This window comes from Bufo gargarizans, chromosome 7 (assembly GCF_014858855.1).
Source record: "Bufo gargarizans isolate SCDJY-AF-19 chromosome 7, ASM1485885v1, whole genome shotgun sequence".
NCBI lineage: Eukaryota > Metazoa > Chordata > Amphibia > Anura > Bufonidae > Bufo > Bufo gargarizans.
Genome location: NC_058086.1, coordinates 75,884,756 through 75,907,601, shown reverse-complemented (window position 1 = coordinate 75,907,601; position 22,846 = coordinate 75,884,756). Strand labels below are relative to the sequence as shown.

Below are 22,846 nucleotides of genomic sequence, written 5' to 3'. Positions count from 1 at the left end.
TGGCGACATCTATAATACATGCAGTTTTATTGCTGCCTACATCATGCAAAATGCCCAAGGGCCCACAAACCTGGAGTCATCCATGGGTGTATAAGTGTAATACTAATTTCCACTGTTCTCCATAAATAGAATCATGTTTACAAGCGTCATGTGAAAATATAGTATAAACAAGTGGTTCCCACAAGAAATACATTGGGTAAATAAAGATAACTGAATATGTAAGGAATCGCATATATCCACCACATTTTCTCGCCCATTTCCTTGGGACACGGGAAACCTTGGGTATAGCTCAACTCCCTAGGAGGCGTGACACTAAGTGAAAACTGTTAAGCCCCTCCTCCAGCGGGGGGGGGCGGGAGAGAGAGAGCACCCATCTTCCCCAGCCTAGAACCAAGAGCACCCAGCCTTCGACCCGCGACCGTCCGTCCTCTAATTCCTCCCAGGATAAACATAAAAAGCCCTTTTTTCGGACTCAACCCTTCTGGCGTAAGTCCCAACCTGCCCGCCCCTCCTCGGCCAAGCAGACATCCGCCTGAAGGTGCACCCCCATCCACCCGGGTGGGGGGGCCGCCTCCGATGCCTGGGCACTCGAGATTGTTATCCGGATACAAAATCGAATTTGCGGCCCTCACTCCGAATCGCTTCTTTTGCTCAAGTGTCCCGAGGGACCCCCAGTGTGCAGCCGCCTTCTCCGAAGCCATTCGCACCCTTCTGGACAAGGGAGTGATTACTCCCGTTCCTCCAAGGGACAGATTCAAGGGGTTCTACTCAAACCTTTTGTGGTTCCTTCGCTTTGCGGTGGGGAACGACCACTATCAATTTCTCGCCCTCCCCTTCAGCCTGGCGACGGCTCCTCGGGTGTTCACCAAGATCCTGGCCCCTGTCCTGGCCTTGCTCCGCTCCAGGGGTGTTTTTCTACTTCCCTACTTGGACGGTCTGCTCATCAAGGTGCCCTCCTTTTCCCAGGCGTCCACCAGCGTGGACCTCACGCTGCAAACCCTGGAGCGATTTGGTTGGGTTATCAACCTTCCCAAGTCTTCGCTTACCCCCAGACAACTCTTCTCCCTGGGGATGCTGCTGGATACAGAAGCAGCGGAGGTTTGGCTCCCTCCGGAAAAGCGTCTGACCCTTCACAGTTCGGGTCGGACCCTTCTTCTCCACCGCCGTCCGTCCTTCCGGTCCAGCATGTGGGTATTGGGACAGATGGTGTCCTGCTTCGAAGCGATTCAGTTTGCGCAATATCACTCCCGCATCTTCCAGACAGCGATCCTGTCTGCCTGGGACAAGTCTCCGGAGAGTCTGGACCAGCCCTTCCCCCTACCTCCCCATGTTCAGACCTCCCGCCTCTGATGGTTACGGACCCCCTCCAGGGAAAATCCTTTCTCTCAATGACCTGGATAGTGGGGGAGGGGGGTTCCTCCCCGGTCCATCCAGGGCACTTGGTCGCCATCTGAGTGCAAGCTGCCGATAAACATTCTGGAACTGAGGGCGATTCTCCTATCGTTCTGGTACTGGACTCCCCTGCTTCGGGGCCATGCCGTCCGTGTCCAGTCTATGTGGGAAGTGTCTCACATCCTCCGCTGGGCGGAAACTCCTGTTCGGCCCTGTCGGCAATTTACATCCCGGGGGTGGACAACTGGGCGGCGGACTTCCTCAGCCGGACCACGATCGACCCGGGCTAGTGGTCTCTGCATCCCGACGTGTTCGAGTCCATTTGCCTCTCTTGGGGTTGTCCGGAGGTGGATCTCATGGCTTCCAGGTTCAACCAGAAGCTTTCCCACCTTCCTGTCCAGGTCCAAGGACGTACGGCGCCGACGTATGGCGCTCTCGTTCTTCGACAGTGGACGCAATTTTCCCTCCTGTACCTGTTTCCGCCCCTCCCCCTTCTGCCGCGAGTTCTCCGGAAAATCGCGACAGAGGGCATGCCTACGATCCTGATAGCCCCGGATTGGCCTCGCGGGCGTTGGTACACCGACCTGTTGCTGCTCCTGGGAGACTCTTTGGCCGCTGCCTCTAAGAAAAGACCTGCTCTCTCAAGGGCTGATCTTCGACCAGCATTTAGGGGCGCTACGTTTTAACGGCATGGCTGAGACCGCAGTTTTAACGCAACAGGGTTTTTCGGCGGATGTTGTTTGTACAATGATCCGCGCATGGAAGCCGGCCTCGTCTAGGATTTACTACCGGACTTGGCGGTTTTACCTAAGTTTTAGCGCAAAATCTGGATGTTCATCCTTTTTTTTTTTTTTTTTTTTTTTTTTTTTTTTTTTTTTTTCCCCCCTCCCCTTTCCACGATCCTGTCCTTCTTACAGTCTGGTCTGGGCTTGTTAAAGGGTCAAGCTCGGCGCTTTCCATCCTCTTCCAGCGTCCTTTGGCCCCTCTTGGACCTGTCAAAACCTTTATCCAGGGGGTCGCTCAATCTGTTCCACCCTGGGACCTTAATGTTGTGCCCTCTGCGTTCCAGTTCTCCCCCTTTGAGCCGTTACGGAGGGTCTCTCTTTGCCTTTTGTCCTGCAAGGTCATTTTCCTTGTGGCCATCACGTCTCTTCGATGGGTGTCTGAATTGGCGGCACTTTCTTGCACTGAGCCCCTTTTGGTCTTCCACTAGGATAAGGCTGTTCTCCGTCCGGTTCCTTCCTTCCTTCCTTCCTTCCTACCTCCCGAAGATGGTCTCCGCCTTTCACCTCAATGAGGACATCGTCCTCCCTTCTCTTTGTCAGTCTCCTTCTCACCCTCGTGAACGGGAGCTTCAACGCCTGGATGTTAGGGCCCTGAAGATTTATCTGGAGGTCGCCGGACCCTTTCGGCGCACAGACTTTTTGTAGTTCTGGAAGGTCTGCGCACGGGGTTGGCGGCATCCAGGGTGTCTTTTGCTCGCTTCATCAAGATGGCATTTGCCGAGGCTTACCGCGCCTAGGGCAAGGAGACTCCTTTTGGTGTTACCGCTCATTCTACCAGAGCAGTCGGTGCCTCTTGGGCTGAACAACTGTGTAAGGCGGCCACCTGGTCTTCCTTGCACAACTTCACCAAGTTTTACAGGGTGAACACCTATGCATCGGCGGATGCTGCTTTGGGCCACCTGGTCTTGCAGCGGCGGTTTCTTTATCTCCAGTGGTTTCGCCTTGGGCTGTAGTCCCTCCCCTCTTAGACTGCTCTCGAACGTCCCAAGGTTTCCTGTGTACCCCAAGGAAATGGGCGAGCAAACAAGATTTTTGTATAACTTAGCAGTATAATCTTTCTTGCTCTTCCTTGGGGGACACATCTAGGGTTGGGCGATATACCGCGGTATTAAAAAAAAAACCAGCGATATGGCGATATTGCTGTTTCTTAAATACCCCGGTATTTTGTGACGTCATAGAAGAGGTCATGTGTGCTGACTGCTTCTAAATCTGCGGCTGCCCGCCCCAGCATGAACTGATACTGGACATTTGCAGAGTACTTGTCTCCGATAACACTGCCGATACCTGCTGGCTGGTTGCGGCGGTGCTATTAGCAGTTCGGCTAGCTTGGGGGAAGGAATTCTGTGACTCGCATTCCAAGCACCCGACCTCTGAGAGGACGCTGTGATCCGTGCAATTAACCCCTCAGGTGTGGTACCTGAGGGGTTCATTAGACGGATCACAGCGTCCTCTGAGGTCGGGTGCCTGGAATGTTCTTCAGTCTCTGCATTTCGTGGCAGTGAGCAGTGCACCCCCCCTCCCTCCCCAGTATTAATCATTGGTGGCAGTGGGCAGCTCTGACCGGTTACCATGACATCCAGGACACTACGACATCCAGGACACTACTGAAGTCCTGGCTGCCATGGTAGGTTAGTGAGCAGCATTATACTCGGGTGCGCTGTGGCTGCCGAGCGCTCCTTCTCATAGGTCTGTGCTGCGCATTGCTAATGCTATAAGAATTAGCAATGCGCCGCACAGACAGAAGGAGCGCCCGGCGGCCACAGCGCATGTGAGTATAATGCATACTAACATACCATGGCAGCCAGGAGTAGCATTACTCTGCTGGGACTCCGATCGGAACTGCCCACTCCCACCAATGATGGGAGGGGAAGGGGGACCCTGTGGCCACTGCCACAAATTACTACTACTAGGGGGGTTGAGTTACCAGAGGGGGCTGATAAGAGGGAGCGGCTGGGGCCTGTTTTTTGGACTTTTGGTTGGTCAGTGGTCACAAAATAAATGTGGTGTTTATTTGTTATAATTGGTATCGGTGAGTACTTAAATAAGAATATATGTACTCTTACACAGTCTAAAAAAAAATGGCTGTCCCCATACAGTATAATGTCTTTGTGGCTGCCCCATACAGTATAATGTCTTTGTGGCTGCCCCCCCATACAGTGTAACGTCTCCTTGTGTCTGCCCCCCCCCCCATACAGTGTAACGTCTCCTTGTGTCTGGCCCCCCCCCCCATACAGTGTAACGTCTCCTTGTGGCTGCCCCCCATACATAGTAACGTCTCCTTGTGGCTGCCCCCCATACATAGTAACGTCTCCTTGTGGCTGCAGCCCCCCCCCCCCCCCCCCCCAATACAGTGTAACTTCTCCTTGTGGCTGCCCCCCCCATACAGTGTAACTTCTCCTTGTGGCTGCCCCCCCCCCATACAGTGTAACTTCTCCTTGTGGCTGCCCCCCCCCCCCCCAATACAGTGTAACTTCTCCTTGTGGCTGCCCCCCCCCCCCCCAATACAGTGTAACTTCTCCTTGTGGCTGCCCCCCCCCCCCCCCCCATACAGTGTAACTTCTCCTTGTGGCTGCCCCCCCCCCCCCCATACAGTGTAACTTCTCCTTGTGGCTGCCCCCCCCCCCCCATACAGTGTAACTTCTCCTTGTGGCTGCCCCCCCCCCCACCCCATACAGTGTAACTTCTCCTTGTGGCTGCCCCCCCCCCACCCCATACAGTGTAACTTCTCCTTGTGGCTGCCCCCCCCCCCCACCCCATACAGTGTAACTTCTCCTTGTGGCTGCCCCCCCACCCCACCCCATACAGTGTAACTTCTCCTTGTGGCTGCTGCCCCCCCCCACCCCATACAGTGTAACTTCTCCTTGTGGCTGCCCCCCCCCCCCCACCCCATACAGTGTAACTTCTCCTTGTGGCTGCCCCCCCCCCCACCCCATACAGTGTAACTTCTCCTTGTGGCTACCCCCCACCCCACCCCATACAGTGTAACTTCTCCTTGTGGCTGCCCCCCCCCACCCCACCCCATACAGTGTAACTTCTCCTTGTGGCTGCCCCCCCCCCCCACCCCATACAGTGTAACTTCTCCTTGTGGCTACCCCCCACCCCACCCCATACAGTGTAACTTCTCCTTGTGGCTGCTGCCCCCCCCCCACCCCATACAGTGTAACTTCTCCTTGTGGCTGCCCCCCCCACCCCATACAGTGTAACTTCTCCTTGTGGCTGCCCCCCCCCCCCACCCCATACAGTGTAACTTCTCCTTGTGGCTGCCCCCCCCACCCCACCCCATACAGTGTAACTTCTCCTTGTGGCTGCCCCCCCCCCCCACCCCCCCCCCCCCCACCCCATACAGTGTAACTTCTCCTTGTGGCTGCCCCCCCCACCCCATACAGTGTAACTTCTCCTTGTGGCTGCCCCCCCCCCCCACCCCATACAGTGTAACTTCTCCTTGTGGCTACCCCCCACCCCACCCCATACAGTGTAACTTCTCCTTGTGGCTGCCCCCCCCCACCCCACCCCATACAGTGTAACTTCTCCTTGTGGCTGCCCCCCCACCCCATACAGTGTAACTTCTCCTTGTGGCTGCCCCCCCACCCCATACAGTGTAACTTCTCCTTGTGGCTGCCCCCCCCACCCCATACAGTGTAACTTCTCCTTGTGGCTGCCCCCCCCCCCCCCACCCCATACAGTGTAACTTCTCCTTGTGGCTGCCCCCCCCCCCACCCCATACAGTGTAACTTCTCCTTGTGGCTACCCCCCACCCCACCCCATACAGTGTAACTTCTCCTTGTGGCTGCCCCCCCCCCCCCACCCCACCCCATACAGTGTAACTTCTCCTTGTGGCTGCCCCCCCCCCCCACCCCATACAGTGTAACTTCTCCTTGTGGCTTACCCCCCACCCCACCCCATACAGTGTAACTTCTCCTTGTGGCTTACCCCCCACCCCACCCCATACAGTGTAACGTCTCCTTGTGGCTGCCCCCCCCCCCACCCCATACAGTGTAACTTCTCCTTGTGGCTGCCCCCCCCCCCCCCCCCCCCCCATACAGTGTAACGCCTCCTTGTAAAGTATGCTAATGCAGACTCGGACAAAACTGGCTTAACATATTCCTGATATTTTCATAAGCATTAATGTTTACTTTTAAGAATTCATCTAAACCCTTTTTTTAAATTACCCACTGTTCCTGTTGTGACCTTATCCTGAGGTAGACGATTCTACAGATTTAGAGTTCTTACCGTAAAGAAGCATAGACAACTCTAGAGATTGAGCTTTTTCTTCTCCAGTGGGAGGCAGTGCCATCTTGTCTTTTTTTGAGGGGATTTTACATGGAAAAACTTTCACCATCCCCCATTAGACATCTCTTAAGACTAAATACATTTATTGCCTTTAAGCATTCCTAATAACAAATCCTACAGGCCACTCAAATCTGCAGCTATTTGTTCCAGCAGAGAATGCTGGGAATCAGCTGGACAATAACCATTGAGCGCAGGTAGCAGCCAGATCTCCACCAGGCCCTATTATAGTCAATGGGGTCCGGCGGCAGTTTCTGGCAATGCTGGATCTGTAGAACTCCGGCAAGCTGTTCTCTGCTAGGATAACTCTGCCTCAGATGTGAAACTAGCCTTAGCTAGTCTAACTAGCCTTAGCTCTTTGTACTTTTTCCAGCTCAAGGATGTCATTTTTATGGACTGGTGTCCAAAACTGAACTGTATATTCCAGATGAGTCCACAAAGCTTTATAAAGTATACATCCTTGCCCCTTAAGTCCATGCCTCTTAGGTACAGGACTATATCATGCTTGCTTTAGAAGTAGCTGGTTGACGACATTGCATGCCGTTTGTATTCGAAGATCTAAAAGTACATTCTTCTCCACAATTGACTTTACCAGTGACACCGGATGTTTTTAGAGGGAACCTGTCATCAACTTTATGCTGAACTCGCTGAGGGCAGCATAAGGCCTCTTTCACGTGACTTTTTTATTTATTTATTTTTTTTATTTTTTTTAGGCAGTTTTTTGGGTTCAGTGTACGGAACCATTCATTTCATTGGTTCAGCAAAAAAGTAATGTACTCCGTATGCATTTAGTTTCCGTATTTCTGTTTTTCTGTTCCGTTAAAAGATAGAACATGTCCTGTTATTGCCCGCAAATCATGTTCTGTGGCTCCATTCAAGTCAATGGGTCCACAAAAAAACCACAAGGAAATGTCTTCCGTATCCGTTCCGTTTTTGCAGAACAGTCTATTGAAAATGTTATACCTAGTCCAATTTTTTCTATGTATTTACTGTATATATGCCATACGAAAAAAAGGAACCGAAACGGAAAAATGCTGGTAAAAACGGGCCGCAAAATACTGACAAAGCCATTTGTGTGAAAGAGGCCTAAAAGTGACAGAAATGCTGATTACAGCAGTGTCACTCATGAGCTAAAAGTGGTTGCTGAGAACCAGCATCTTAATCATTTCAGCCCAGGCCTTGAAAAGAGTCAAATCTACTTGAGAAGAGTCATGGCTATTCATAATCTCCTGCTCTCCCACCCATCTGCTGATGATTGGCAGTTCTCTCCTAGAGAGAGGAAAAAACTAGCTAGAAGACTATCAGTCGTCAGCACGGAGAACAAGAATTCGTGAATAACCATGACTCTTGTCAGGTGCTGGGATTTATTTTTATTTATTTTTTCCTCCAGGCCCAGTCTGCAATGATTGTGATGTCTGTTCTCGGCAACAACTTATTTTTAAATGACAGACCGCTGAAATAAACTCACCCGTCTCTACTTTATTCTGCCGTTAGTACGGGCTGCATAAAGTTGATGACAGGCTCCCTTTAAATTTGTATCCAGATGCATTGCATGTACTTTATTCATCCACATTGAACCTAATTTTATAAATAAATGCCAAACACTGTGTACAGTTCAGCTTGTAGCTTATGGACATCTTCCATTGACTGCACAGTACTACATGGCATAGTATCTGTGATATCAATCCCGTTCACTGACCCTTGGGGTATTCCACTTGTACTGGGGGCCATTCAGAATAAAAATAGTTCACCACAACTCTCTGGACGCAGTCCTTCAGACAGTTTTTGATCTAATAAATTATACTTTTCTAAGCCATAAACCTTAATTTAGTTAAATATGAGGGACAGTCTCAAATGTCTTTGCAAAATCCAAGAACACTACATCCACAGCTTCCCCCTGTCATGGCTTTTACTCGCCTTATAAGAACAAATATGGAGTAGTCAGTGTAACAACTTTTGACCTTGGTAAACCCGTGCTGCCTATCAGTTATGATATATCGCCACTTACTGCTGCATATTGTCCCTTTTTAAAGAGGTTTTCCTGGGTTTTAATATTGATGACCTATCCTCGCCTGGCACCCTAGACGATCAGCTGTCTGTAGAGAAGGCACATCCTTCCAGTCATTGTTTACCTGCTTGCTGTCAACATTGCAGCAGTGAGCAGGTGTAATTACAAGCGTCTCATTCATGTCTATGGGACAGCTTGTTCTTATACACTTCAGTTGGAAGGAGCTGTCCCATTGAAGTTAAAGGGATGTAATTACACATACTCACCGATGTCATTACTGATCTGACAAGGAAAACGTAAAGATTCTGTCACCTGGATTTTGCCTTTAGAGCTGCGAACATGCGCTGCTAGATCACCGCTAGCACGTCCTCAATATACATTCCCCGTAGCTGTGAGTGCTTTTATTTGGGGGGAAAAAAAAAATCGGAATCTCCTTTTTGCTCCCGGACGTCGTAAAGTTAGAGCGCCGTAATCTCGCAGCTAGTGCATGTTCAGTTCGTTCCCTGAGGCTGATGCTAGCACAGGGAAGAAACTCTTTGGCATAGTCACGCATGCGTGAGTGAGATTACAGCGCTCTAACTTGGTGACTTCGGGGAGCAAAGAGGAGCTTCGGAGGATGTGTGCAAAACCAATAAAGTGAATTGGAAAAATTTTCATTATCACTTTCCCTACACATTTAACAAAAAATAAATGGCAGTTATACGTTAAAGAAAGTATGTCACCGAAATGTACCTGCTCCAACAGAGCATTGCCTCTAGTGAGATGTTCTACAAGCTGGCCCTTAAATTGGTCCTTAAGCAAATTGAGGAATTTTCTCCCATTCACATTTGAGGCAGAACAAATACCCCAGTCAATGTCTGGGGAAGTAAAAATCTCCCATTATGACCACTGACCCTACCTGTGCAAGACTGCTCTATCTTAGTGTTATTAGGGTGTCTAAAGATTTTCAAGTGTTTTTCTTTAGCAACTCCAACCGTAATGGTTTTTAACATCCTCACCACCTTCCAAGTGGCACATGATCCAGCAGTGATGTGCTGCGCAAGAGACATGTAATCACTGAGGCCAGTGAATACCTGCAACAATTCACATTAGGGATCGATCGATATTGTTTGTTTTTTTGTGTTTGTTTGTTTGTTTTTTTTTTTTTTTTTTTTTTTGGGCCGATGCCGATAATCTGACCTTTCAGGCCGATAATTTATACAGATTTTATTCTGTGAATTTTCATTTTTGGGGAAAAAAATAAATTCTACCCAAATCTGCTGGAAATGAATGTTTATTAACGTGTAGGTTTTTTTTGTAAATCTTTTTTTCATTTAGAATTAATATTTTGGTGTGTGTGTGCGTGTGTCCTTGTTCCCAATACGTTATCGGTATATCGGCAAAATAGATGCCAATACCTATAACGTTCGAAATCCTGAATATCGGCCGATAATATCTGTAAAACTGATAATCTGTCGATCTCAAATTCACATGACACAATCTGAAGATTTATGGGTTGGGGACCAGAAGCATCTTAAATGGTGCCTTGACACTGGAACAGAATGGCAGGGAGCAGGTGCGTACATTTCCTACTTTACCAATATTACTTTTGTCACTTTCTTTTCTTTGCTTTCCTTCTACTGGATTGTTCTGCTTATGTTTGAATAATGACATGGTCATGTAGTGCCATTTGTAGTTTTGCTGTAATCAATGCATTTGACTTCATTAAAAGTTCCTTTTCTTGATTCTTTAGTTGCTTGGTGAGGAGAAGACAATTTCCGCAAAATATGCAGAAGAACGTGACCATGCTGAAGCGGAGGCTCGTGAAAGAGAGACCAAAGTGCTCTCCTTGGCACGCTCTCTGGAAGAGGCACTTGAAATGAAGACTGAGTTAGAAAGGCTTAACAAGCAGCTGCGCACTGAAATGGAGGACTTGGTTAGCTCTAAGGATGATGTAGGAAAAAATGTAAGTTTTTAGACAAGTGAATGTTGTGTTGTGTGATATTGCTGGTTTTGTTTCTCATAACAAATTGATGTTGAGGAAATGGCTAAAATGAATATTGAAAGGAGAAGTTATCATTATGGGAGACTTTAATCTTCCTGATATAAACTGAAAATAGCTAGTTCTGCCAGGAGTACAGATATTCTAAATTCCCTACTGGGATTATCTCTATACAGCAAGTAGTTGAGGAGCCAACCCGGAAGTAGGCCATTTTAGATTTAGTATTCACAAATGGGAATCTGGTATCTGATATTACTGTAGGGGAAAGCTTGGGCTCTAGTGATCACCAGTCAGTGTGGTTTGCTATAAGTACAGTGACTGAGTCACACCACACAAAAACAAAAGTTTTAGATTTTAGAAAAACTGACTTTTCTCAAATTAATTAGTGGTATAAGAGTCCCTCATCAGATTGGAACAGTTTCAATGGAGTCCAGGAGAAATGGGATTACGTCAAAGTGGCACTATTGAAGGCAACAGATAATTGCATTTGGCTTGTTAGTAAAAGCAAAAAAAGGAAGAGACCACTGTGGCACTCAGCAGAAGTGGCCAAAATCATTAAAAACAAAAAGATAGCATTTAGTAATTATAAAAAACATACAAAACGAGCATGACGGGCAAATTTATAAGATTAGGCAGAGAGGCCAAACAAGTTATAAGAGCTTCTAAAGCACAGGCAGACAAGAAATTGGCTCATTCAGTGGTGAAAAAAGGTTATAAGACATTATTCAGATACATAAATGAAAAAAGGAAACTAAAATAAGGCATTAACAAATTAAAAACAAAAGAAGTTAGGTTTATGGAAGAAGATAAAGAACTAGCTGACTGCCTCAATGAATACTTCTGTTCAGTTTTTACAAAGGAAAATGAAGGAAAAGACCCCAGGGAGGAAGACTAATGAATATTTTGATGCATGCGTCTTTACACAGGAAGAGGTTCTAAGTCAGCGGTCTAAAATTAATACAAATAAGTCACAGGGGCCTGATGGGATACACCCAAAGCTATTAAAAGAGCTTAGCGGTGAACTAGCAAAACCATTAACAGATTTATTTAACCAATCACTGGTAACAGGAGTGGTCCCAGAAGATTGGGCACAACATTTGCTAGTTTCCAGTCACAATAAAGGTAGTGAGGAATCGGGCAACTATTGGCCAGTAAGCCTGACATCAATAGTGGGGAAATTAATGTAAAGAATACTTAAGGAGAGGATTGTGGAACATCTAAAATCCCATGGATTGAAAGATGAAAAACAGCATGGGTTTACTTCAGGGAGATCATGTCAAACTAATCTTATTGATTATACTTTTTTTTTTTTTTTTTTTTTTTTTTTTTTTTTTTGTGTGACTAAAATAGATGGCAGAGGTGCAGTAGACATTTCATTTAGTAAGGCTTTTGATACGGTCCCACATAGAAGGCTTATCAATAAATTGCAGTCTTTGTGCTTGTACTCCCATATTGTTGAATGGATTAGGCAGTGGCTGAGGGACAGACAGAGGGTTGTAGTCAATGGGGTATATTCAGACCATGGTCTTGTTACCAGTGGGGTACCTCAGGGATCTGTTCTGGGACCCATATTGTTTAATATCTTCATCATCGAAATTGCAGAAGGCCTCGATGGTAAGGTGTCTTTTTGCTGATGTCACAAAGATTTGTAAGAGGGTTGATGTTCCTGGAGGGATACACCGAATGGAAAAGGATTTAGGGAAAACGAGAGGAATGGTCAAAAATCTTTTAACTAAAATGTAATGTTAAGTGTAAGATAATGCACCTAGAGCGTAAAAACCCAAGAGCAGAATATAAAATCGGTGAAACGGTCCTAACCTCAGTGTCTGAGGAAAGGGATTTAGGGGTCATTATTTCAGAAGACTTAAAGGTGGGCAGACAATGTCATAGAGCAGCAGGAAATGCTAGCAGAATGCTTAGGTGTATAGGGAGAGGAATTACCAGTAGAAAAAGGGAGGTGCTCATGCCGCTCTACAGAGCACTAGTGAGACCTCATTTGGTGTATTGTGCGCAGTACTGGAGACCATATCTCCAGAAGGACATTGATACTTTGGAGAGAGTTCAGAGAAGAGCTACTAAACTAGTACATGGATTGCAGGATAAAACATGTATAGCTTGGAAGAAAGAGACAGAGGGGATATGATAGAAACTTTTAAATACATTAAGGGAATCAACAAGGTAAAAGAGGAGAGAATATTTAAAAGAAAAACTGCTACAAGAGGTCATAGTTTTAAATTAGAGGGGCAAAGGTTTTAAAATAATATCCGGAAGTATTACTTTACTGAGAGAGTAGTGGATGCATAGATTGGCCTTCCTGCAGAAGTGGTAGCTGCAAATACAGTGAAGGAGTTTAAGCATGCATGGGATGGGCATAAGGCCGTCCTTCATGTAAGATAGGACATGGGGCTATTCATAGTATTCAGTATATTGGGCAGACTAGATGGGCCAAATGGTTCTTATCTGCCGACACATTCTAGGTTTCTATGTAAAATGTCTGCAATAATGTTGCCCATACAAAGCAGGGGACAAGTGGTTTAGATCACTTTATTAAAGCATTTACCCGACTAGTGTGGTGTAAAAAAGTAAGTTATGGTGCACAGCATGTTTGCTCAATAATGTGCAACTTTCTAGCTTTCCATCACTTTGTGGTGAGAGAGGGTGGGGCTTCATGCTCCCTACCACATTCAGTAGAACTTTTGCCAGAAACTGAGAACGGTCATGTGAAAGAGGCCTAAAATGGAGGAGCGGACAATACATGACAATCTATCATAAAAAAAGCCATAAATTTCCAATGTAGAGTATACAGTTGTAAGAAAGTATGTGAACCCTATGGAATGATACGGATTTCTGCACAAATTGGTCATAAAATGTGATCTGATCTTCATCTAAGTCACAACAATAGACAATCCCAGTCTGCTTAAATTAATAACACACAATTAAATGTTACCATGTTTTTATTGCACACCATGTAAACATTCACAGTGCAGGTGGAAAAAGTATGTAGACCCTTGGATTTGATAACTGGTTGAACCTCCTTTGGCAGCAATAACTTCAACCAAACGTTTCCTGTAGTTGCAGATCACATGTGCCCAACAGTCAGGAGTAATTCAGTTCAGCAATATTTTTGGAATGTCTGTTCTGAATCTTTTTCTTGAGGTCATGCCACAGCATCTCAATCAGGTTGAGGTCAGGACTCTGACTGGGCCACTGCAGAAGGCGTATTTTCTTCTGTTTAAGCCATTCTGTTGTTGATTTACTTCTATGCTTTGGGTTGTTTTCCTGTTGCAACACCCATCTTCTGTTGAGCTTGCAACTGTATGTACTGTCCTTCCAAGGTTAGACAAAACTACAGATAATTCATATTTTCCTGCATGTACCATTGGATGAGAAAATTATCTCCATTAGTAACATTTAGCCCGAGTACTTCAGTGTGTCTGTTCCACCTACATATCTGTGTTTCACCAAACCTTTCATTCAGATTTTGCACAAAATTGCAGTTCATGTAGTTGGCAAATAAAATGCACCCGAGATGATATCAACATGCAGTTAAATGCAGCTTGAGAAGAAATACAATGTATACTGCTCATGATATGGCTCTGCTTCTAATGCAATCGCAGTAATCTAGTAGGATGGCACACAGATGTTGGATAGGTTTGAAAAGTTTGGACTTGGTCTTTTGTTCTTTAGGGAAATAATAAACCACTGCCTGTTACTAAACATTCGATCCTTAGATGCCTTCTCCCATAGACTGCAATGAATTACTATTGCATCCTATGGGAGATTTGCTATGTTCCTGTGTAGCCCTGCCACATGCAGGGCTCCATAGGAACATAGCTTGGGCAGGCCTCAAACCATTAAGAAGGCCAAAGCCTACCATAGCAAACAAACTGCTTTCCCAGTCGCCGTAGTTTAAAATTCACCAGCACATCTGAGCAGTTAAACATCAGTGATTGTCGATCAGTCATTGCCTCTTTTCATGCAACGCAGAAGTGATCTGTTAAAACCAACGCTCATGTACACAGACCTATTGAAAGGAATGGGTCTGGATTCTGTGCGGGCGCAATACGTTCTTAACACCCCAGAGTTGTGTTACTGAAAGCTTTTACCCTGCTACAATCTGCTAAAAGCATTAATATTGTTATTTGATGTGATTTTGATTAGGTCTTCACAACTGTGCAGACAAAACAATTTTAAATGTCATTTTTTCCTTATGTTTCAGGTCTACCATAGGGTTGGGCGATATACCGGTATCACGATATACCGCGGTATTAAAAAAAGGCGATATGGCGATATCGCCGTTTCCTAAATACCGCGGTATTTCGTGACGTCATAGAAGCGGTCATGTGTGCTGACCACTTCTAAATCTGCGTCCGCGGCCGCCCGCCCGCCCCAGCATGAACCGTACAGCACATTTACAGAGTACTTAAGCCATTCGGCCAGCGTGAGGGAGGGAAGGAATTCTGTGACTCGCATTCCCGGCACCCGACCTCTGAGAGGACGCTGTGATCCGCGAAATTAACCCCTCAGGTGATCACAGCGTCCTCTCAGAGGTCGGGTGCCGGGAATGTTCTTAAGTCCCTGCATTGGTGGCAGTAGGCACTGCGCCCCTCCCTCCCCCTCTCCCCAGTATTAATCATTGGAGGCCACAGGGTCACACCCCACCCCCCCATCATTGGTGGCAGTGGGCAATCCGATCGGTTACCATGGCAGCCAGGAAGCTACTGAAGCCCTGGCTGCCATGGTATGTTAGTGAGCAGCATTATACTCACGTGCGCCGTGGCCGCGGGCGCTCCTTCTCATAGGTCTGTGCGGTGCATTGCTAATGCTATAAGCATTAGCAATGCGCCGCACAGACAGAAGGAGCACCCGGTGGCCACGGCGCACGTGAGTATAATGCTGCCTGGCTGCCCCCATGCGGTAGAACGCCTCCTTGTGGCTGCCCCCATGCGGTAGAACGCCTCCTTGTGGCTGCCCCCATGCGGTAGAACGCCTCCTTGTGGCTGCCCCCATGCGGTAGAACGCCTCCTTGTGGCTGCCCCCATGCGGTAGAACGCCTCCTTGTGGCTGCCCCCATGCGGTAGAACGCCTCCTTGTGGCTGCCCCCATGCGGTAGAACGCCTCCTTGTGGCTGCCCCCATGCGGTAGAACGCCTCCTTGTGGCTGCCCCCATGCGGTAGAACGCCTCCTTGTGGCTGCCCCCATGCGGTAGAACGCCTCCTTGTGGCTGCCCCCATGCGGTAGAACGCCTCCTTGTGGCTGCCCCCATGCGGTAGAACGCCTCCTTGTGGCTGCCCCCATGCGGTAGAACGCCTCCTTGTGGCTGCCCCCATGCGGTAGAACGCCTCCTTGTGGCTGCCCCCATGCGGTAGAACGCCTCCTTGTGGCTGCCCCCATGCGGTAGAACGCCTCCTTGTGGCTGCCCCCATGCGGTAGAACGCCTCCTTGTGGCTGCCCCCATGCGGTAGAACGCCTCCTTGTGGCTGCCCCCATGCGGTAGAACGCCTCCTTGTGGCTGCCCCCATGCGGTAGAACGCCTCCTTGTGGCTGCCCCCATGCGGTAGAACGCCTCCTTGTGGCTGCCCCCATGCGGTAGAACGCCTCCTTGTGGCTGCCCCCATGCGGTAGAACGCCTCCTTGTGGCTGCCCCCATGCGGTAGAACGCCTCCTTGTGGCTGCCCCCATGCGTTTTTTTTCTTCTAAATGGGCATTTATCGTGGGAATATTTTTGATATCTTCCAACCCTAGTCTACCAGCAGGTGCAGCATCATTGGTAGGGATAATTTTAATCTTGTCATTCAGAGTGGAACGATCCTGTTTGTGACGCCAAAAATGCAATGAGCCGGACCGTGGTACGGTTAAACGGACGCCAAATTATGCAGTGGGTCAGGATATGGGTTCAAAAGTCTGTTTGTTCGTGATGCCAATTGCAGAGTGCGCTGGGTGCTGTCACAGGAACCCTTTAAGGGTGTTGTAACTCACGTACCAGGTTAGGAATGCCAGAGTGGTGTAATATCTCTGTATGGTAGTGGTAATGGTGTCAACTGTGTCTCCTACCTGGATACGGCTGGACTCCTGGATCCTGGCTCACTTACAATAAAATGTGTGGTGCTAGTAGGAGTAATAGAGGAATTTGCAGCAGTAATTGAGATCCAGACCCTTGGATGAAGTTCAAACTTGTCTTTGCTGGTTGTAACTTTCATCCAAGCAAGATACAGCTTTAGTCTTAGGTCCCAGCAGGTATTGGCAATGTGTGGCAGGAATATATCTTCTGCTCTATCATGTACCTGGAGCTTTGCAGGAAAAGGACGTCTGCTTAGTAGCTCCAAACTGTGGCAGGAATTTGGCTTCTGCGCTTTCTATCTTCTGCTGTCTGGGGACTGACTAGCTGAGGAGGAATATGGCTTCTCCTGGGTCTCTGGTCTGTAGTCGGTTATCTTCACAGGGTATGGTTTCTTCCTGGAACTTGAGTGGTCTGCAACTTTTTGCTTCATTTCGTCCAGCTGAGCTACAAAGCTTTTTTGGCGTTACGAACAGGATTGTTCCACTCTGAAGGACCATAAGATTAAAGGGTTTCTACCACCAGAAATACTGTTATGTAGCTGACTGACATTAGCGATGCGCCCATGTCAGCACTTCATAACAATATGTTTCTAATTTTAGTCCCTGCAGCCGTTTTAGTTAAAAATGCACTTTTATTATATGCCAATGAGCCCCTAGGTGCTATATGGGCGTAATTCAGCACCTAGAGGCTCCGTCCACTCACCCTGTATTCTGCCCAGGTCCTGTGTTGTGCCCGCCCAGCTCCTCTTGATTGATGCCACTGTTCCCTGCATCGTTGGCGAAATCCCGCGCCTGCGCCGTTCACTTCGGTCTTCGGCGCAGTGAGTGAATGATGCGATCCTGGTGCCGGCTTCCTCACTGCCCCTGTGACGTAGTCGGCGCAGTGAGGAAGCCGGCACCAGGATCGCATCATTCACTCACTGCACCGAAGACCGAAGTGAACGGCGCAGGCGTGGTATTTCGCCAACGATGCAGGGAACAGTGGCATCAATCAAGAGGAGCTAGACGGGCACAACACAGGACCTGGGCGGAATACAGGGTGAGTGGACGGAGCCTCTAGGTGCTGATTGTACGCCCATATAGCACCTAGGGGCTCATTGGCATATAATAAAAGTAACTCTGGGGTGTTGCACATTGCACCTGTGCGGAATACTCACTCATGTGAAAGGGGCCTAAAAGTCTCAGAAAACACTTTTTTTTTTTTTTTTTTTTTTTTTTTTTTGTGTTTTGATCATGTCAATTTTTTTGTCCACAGGTTCATGAACTAGAAAAGTCTAAGAGAGCGTTGGAACAGCAAGTAGAAGAAATGAAGACTCAGTTGGAGGAACTTGAAGATGAATTACAAGCCACAGAGGATGCCAAGTTGCGCTTAGAAGTTAACCTGCAAGCTATGAGGGCACAATTTGAGAGAGATCTGCAAGGTCGTGATGAGCAGAGTGAAGACAAGAAGAAACAACTTGTCAGACAAGTGAGTTCTATAACGTATTATATTCACAGCAATTAAGGCGAGAGACAAAAAGAAGGGAGAGGCGCTCATAGGGTGGTGGGTAACGATAATGTGGTTTAGCGAAGTGGTTGGAGTGTGCGCACCTTTTGGTGTTGTGCGGGTTGGAGCACAACGTCCTTGAAGGCAGGTACACAGAGAGAAAGGGGGGGGGGGGGGGTCGGTGCTGCCAATACCCGTTCGGTCCCTTAGGGTGGAGTTGCCAAGGACTCGTAGGAACTGTGGAGGAAGAGGTTGCTGGTTTGTGTGTGGATGCACACAGTAGGGTATTTCTTTGGCACACAAGACTACTTCAGTCAGTGGACATTTGGTGAAATAGCTGTTTTATTCAGTAGACAACGCGTTTCGGAGTTTAACTCCTTTATAAAGTCTAAAAGGTATAATAAAAGTGCCGGATCCAAAAAAGTATCCCCACATAGTTAGATGGGTATGGACATGCATTATACAATAGAATATTAGAGAGTTGTGCACGTACATTATGCATTAAAGATGTATAAATATATGCAGGATCCCGCACTAATACATTCCTATGGGTTTTTTTCCGCTGGAGATAAAACCGTAGCATGCTACGGTTTTATCTTTTGCCTGATCAGTCAAAACTACTGAACTGAAGGCATCCTGAACGGATTATTGTATGCCGGAAAAAAGAAAAACGCTAGTGTGAAAGTACCCTTAGACACACAGAGCAGTAAGAGTGGGATCATTTAATACAAAACAAGGAGACTGATGGGCACATATGAATATCTCTGTAGGGTAAATCCTGGTGACAGAATCCCTTTAATTAAATCCAGTATAAAATGGTACATCATGAGAGTGCTGCGACAGACATATTTCACACCACCTCCCCTCTGCGTTTTGGGAGAATACGCCCCCCTGACTGGTAGCTCCAGCACTACTCAGCTCTGTTCGTTTGATCTGGTAACTGTAGCACTGCTTCCATGCACTTCAGTCACTACAGGGGAAGCAGTGCTGCATTAACCTGCTGTGTAGAGGACAGAGCTGTATAGTTTTGTCACGGAGATGCAAGTTAAAAGCTGATCAGTGGAGGTGCTGATCTGATATTGATAGCCTATTCTGAGGATACGCAATCAATATCAAAAGGTTGAACAACCCCTTTAAGTTGCTAAGCAGTGACCTTGGCATAAGTACAAAAAAACACAAACTGGGCTGTAATCCTCATTGCCAAGTTTATGTTCTCCAACTTCACAGGGACACACAATTGAACATTTTACAAATAACCCTCTGAATATGAACTGTTTCTCCCTTTACATTTGAGAATGTAGTGTTTTGTATGTCTACAGCTGTGTTTACATCATTATAAACCTTTCAGGTAAAAGAAATGGAAGCAGAGCTTGAAGATGAAAGGAAGCAACGTTCATTGGCTGTAGCAGCCAGAAAGAAGTTAGAGATGGATCTAAAAGACTTGGAGGGACAAATTGACTCTGCAAACAAAAATAGAGAAGAAGCAATGAAACAACTGCGTAAATTGCAGGTAACAAAATTTCCTCAACACAATCAAAGCATTTATAGTTGTATAATGTAAATACCTTGAAGGGTGCATGTGATGGGCAATGCATGGTATCTGCTGTTCTATATCACAGCAGTACTTTTTATTCTGCATTTGTCTTTTCTCATTTTATTTTATTTTTGTTTGTTCTTGCTGTTTCACAAAATAGGCGCAAATGAAGGATTACCAGAGAGAGTTGGAAGACACTAGAGCATCCAGGGATGATATTTTAAGTCAGTCTAAAGAAAATGAAAAGAAACTTAAAAGTCTGGAGGCGGAGATGATCCATATGCAGGAGGTAAAGTCCAATAATGAGAGAGAACTACTGATTGTTAGCACAAGGCACAGCCAGCTTTCACCTTCATGACTAGCTAGTTTTGCAATCTGACTACTGTCGTTTTGTAGTAATAACTTTGGAATCCTTTTACCTATCTTTTATAATCCTTTTATCAACCCACTGTGTGCTTTCTGCATTTTGCTGTTGGCCGAATAATTGGCTATCTCTCCCAACTCCCTCACATCGCCTCCCCATACACATCTGCTTGGCCGTATGTGTATTTCATTGAGGTAGAGGGAAAAAGCTGCTTCCAGAGACTTCTGACTGCGTTTTTTTTTTTTTTTTTTTCCCAGTTCCATCCCATTTGGAATTTTTTCCCAGCTTCCCACCAAATCCCCATTCAGAGGATCTCATGAGAGCCACATCAGGCATTTGAACAATATAATAGTTTTCCAATAATGAACTATCACAGAATATAGTGCTTTTATCTGCTCGTGTTTTGTACAAACATGTTTACAGCTATTAAAGCTCAACAATACTTTTTACTTGCTGACTTTTTTGCCCTACAAGACACACCTGCCCATAAGATGCTTCTAGGTTTTAGAGGGGGAAAAAATTTCATTTAATCAGACCTCGATCTCTGCACGGTGGAGGTGTTTGCTTCATCACAAGTACTAATCGCTGAGTCTGCCTCCAGACTCCTGAGCAGGTGTCAGAACTCCCCAGCTTCAACTGTCAGTATATTGTTTAACCCCTTCAGCACCACCACCGTACATGTACGGCATAAATGCGAGGTTTAAAAATGGCACCTGCTCAGTAGTGCAGCAAGTGCCTTAGCGGTCAGGTTTTCGGGGGCTAATGGTTGCAATCGGCGATAACACTGATCTGATATTAAACCCTAAGATGCTGTGGTCAGATGTGACCACAACATCTGAGTAGAAAACCCAAAAACCTGGACTGGAATGGCTCCCCCTAGCAGCAATCGGTGGGAGTTGTTCATTCCTTAGGCGTCTTTCACACGAGCGAGAATTCCACACAGGTAAAGGAATTGCACCCGCACTGAATCCAGACCCATTCTTTTCAATGGGACTGTTTTACATGAGCAATGTTTTTCACTGATCACTTGTGCGTTGCGTGAAAATCGCAGCATTTTCTATATTCTGCGTTTTTAGTGCAACGCAGGCCCCATAGAAGTGAATGGGGCTGTGTACAAATCGCATAGCATCTGCAAGCAAGTGCGGATGCTATGCGATTTTCACAGATGGTTGCTAAGGAGACTATGTGGAGGTCCATTCACTTATTATTTTCCATTATAACATGGTTATAATGGAAAATAGCATTCTTTAATACAGAATGCTAACTAAAATGTCCCTTGAGGGTTCAAAAATAAAATTACTCACCTTATCCATTTGGTCACGCAGCCATTATGGTCGTCTTTCTTCTTCCTGCAAAAGGACCTGCGCTGACGTCATTGCGCTCACCACGTGGTGAGCGCGATGTCAGCGCAGGTCTGAAAGAAGAGGATAATTGCTGCGCAATCAAGTGGATGAGGTAAGCAATTTATTTTTTAACCCTTAATGGACATTTTACTTATAACCATGTTATAATGGGAAAATAATATCTACAAAACACCGAACCCGAACTTGAGTAAAGAAGTCCAGGTTTGGGTACCAACATTCAGTTAATCACGCACGTGCAAAACACATTAAAGCGCTTTGAACTCGCGCTGAAAAAACTGAGCAACGCAATCGCAGACAAAACTGACTGAAATTGTATGCGTACCTACACTGGTTTCCCGCAACCCATCCGGACCTCTTCTGCGACACCCGTGTGAAAGGTGCCTTATAGCATCCTTTGTCCCTGTGAAGGATCTGAGGCTGCAAAAGTTATGTTCCTATGCAGACCCCGTGACAGAGCTCCATAGTAACGTAATGAATTTCCCTAATGCACTGGCAGAAGGGAGCTGATGATTGCATGTTCAAGTTCCCCAGGTGAACTTTTTAAAAAGTGTAAAAAAAAAAAAAAAAAAAATCAAATCTCCCCCTTTCCCCATTTATAGGCATCTGTGTCTCCATACGCCCATGCTATAAAAATACAGTAATTATCCAATATGGTGTAATGGGAAAAATTGGCTAATTCGTTTTTTTGCGCTTTACCTAAAAATAGTCACACACCTCGAAATAGTATCATGATAACTACAGATAGCTGCGCAAAAAACTCACACAGTTCTGTAGATGTAAATGAGAACAATCTTTTTTTCCATAGTTTTTAAGTATTACAACAAGAAAAACTGTATAAATGTGGTGTTGCTGTAATTGGTGCTGACTTAGAGACTGAAGGGCACAGATTTTTACCAAATGGAATGCCGTAAAAACAAAACCCATAACTGTGGCAGTATTGTGTGTTTTTCCAACAGTTTGCAACAGTAAATCGTACCATTAGAAAGTACGGTTTGTCCCTCATATGGCTATGAACAGAAATTTTTTATAATGGCTCTGGAAAGGCAAGGAGAAACAGAAAATGGTCCAGTCCTGAAAGTGGGAACAGTCCCGCAGTAACAAGCTCCGTCCACTACACAATGGATGGCGCTCTGTAGTTCCGAGAACAGAAATCTAACATGGTTTATAAGGCTGAAAAATGATGCGTCTGTCAGTTCAGCTTGTTCTGTTAAGTTGATCCAGAGGAAGGCAAAAAAAAATGAGGTAGAAGCCAATTTTCCTCATTTTTAGGGAGAAAATTCTTCCCCGATTCCAATCATTAACCGCAACTCCCTGGATCAAACCTTTTTTTTTTCCAGAATTGTAGTAACTATAACCTGTAATACAGTCCAAAAACACATCCAGGCTCCTCTTGAACTTTTAGGAGTTCACCATCACAACCATTTTGGCAGAGTTTCATCATCTCATTGCTTTTTACAGTAAAGCACTGCCTTCTATGTTGACGGAGATTCCTTTTCTCTACACGTAGAAAATATCCCCTGACATCAGTCACAGTCCTGTGTATAAATAGATCACAGGAGAGATCTCGGTTTTGATTTATTTATAT

General features: G+C 46.4%; 1 protein-coding gene across 2 annotated transcripts in view; it reads left to right on the top strand.

The window, feature by feature from the left end:
* MYH9 (myosin heavy chain 9) overlaps window positions 1–22,846 on the top strand; it is a 304,187-nt gene that overhangs the window by 256,586 nt on the left and 24,755 nt on the right. For both annotated transcript variants that reach the window (XM_044302210.1, XM_044302209.1), the window contains 4 exons: window positions 10,205–10,417; window positions 17,769–17,981; window positions 19,348–19,509; window positions 19,694–19,822. In XM_044302210.1, coding sequence (XP_044158145.1) covers window positions 10,205–10,417; window positions 17,769–17,981; window positions 19,348–19,509; window positions 19,694–19,822 — 717 coding nt within the window. The remainder of the gene's footprint in view (window positions 1–10,204; window positions 10,418–17,768; window positions 17,982–19,347; window positions 19,510–19,693; window positions 19,823–22,846) is intronic.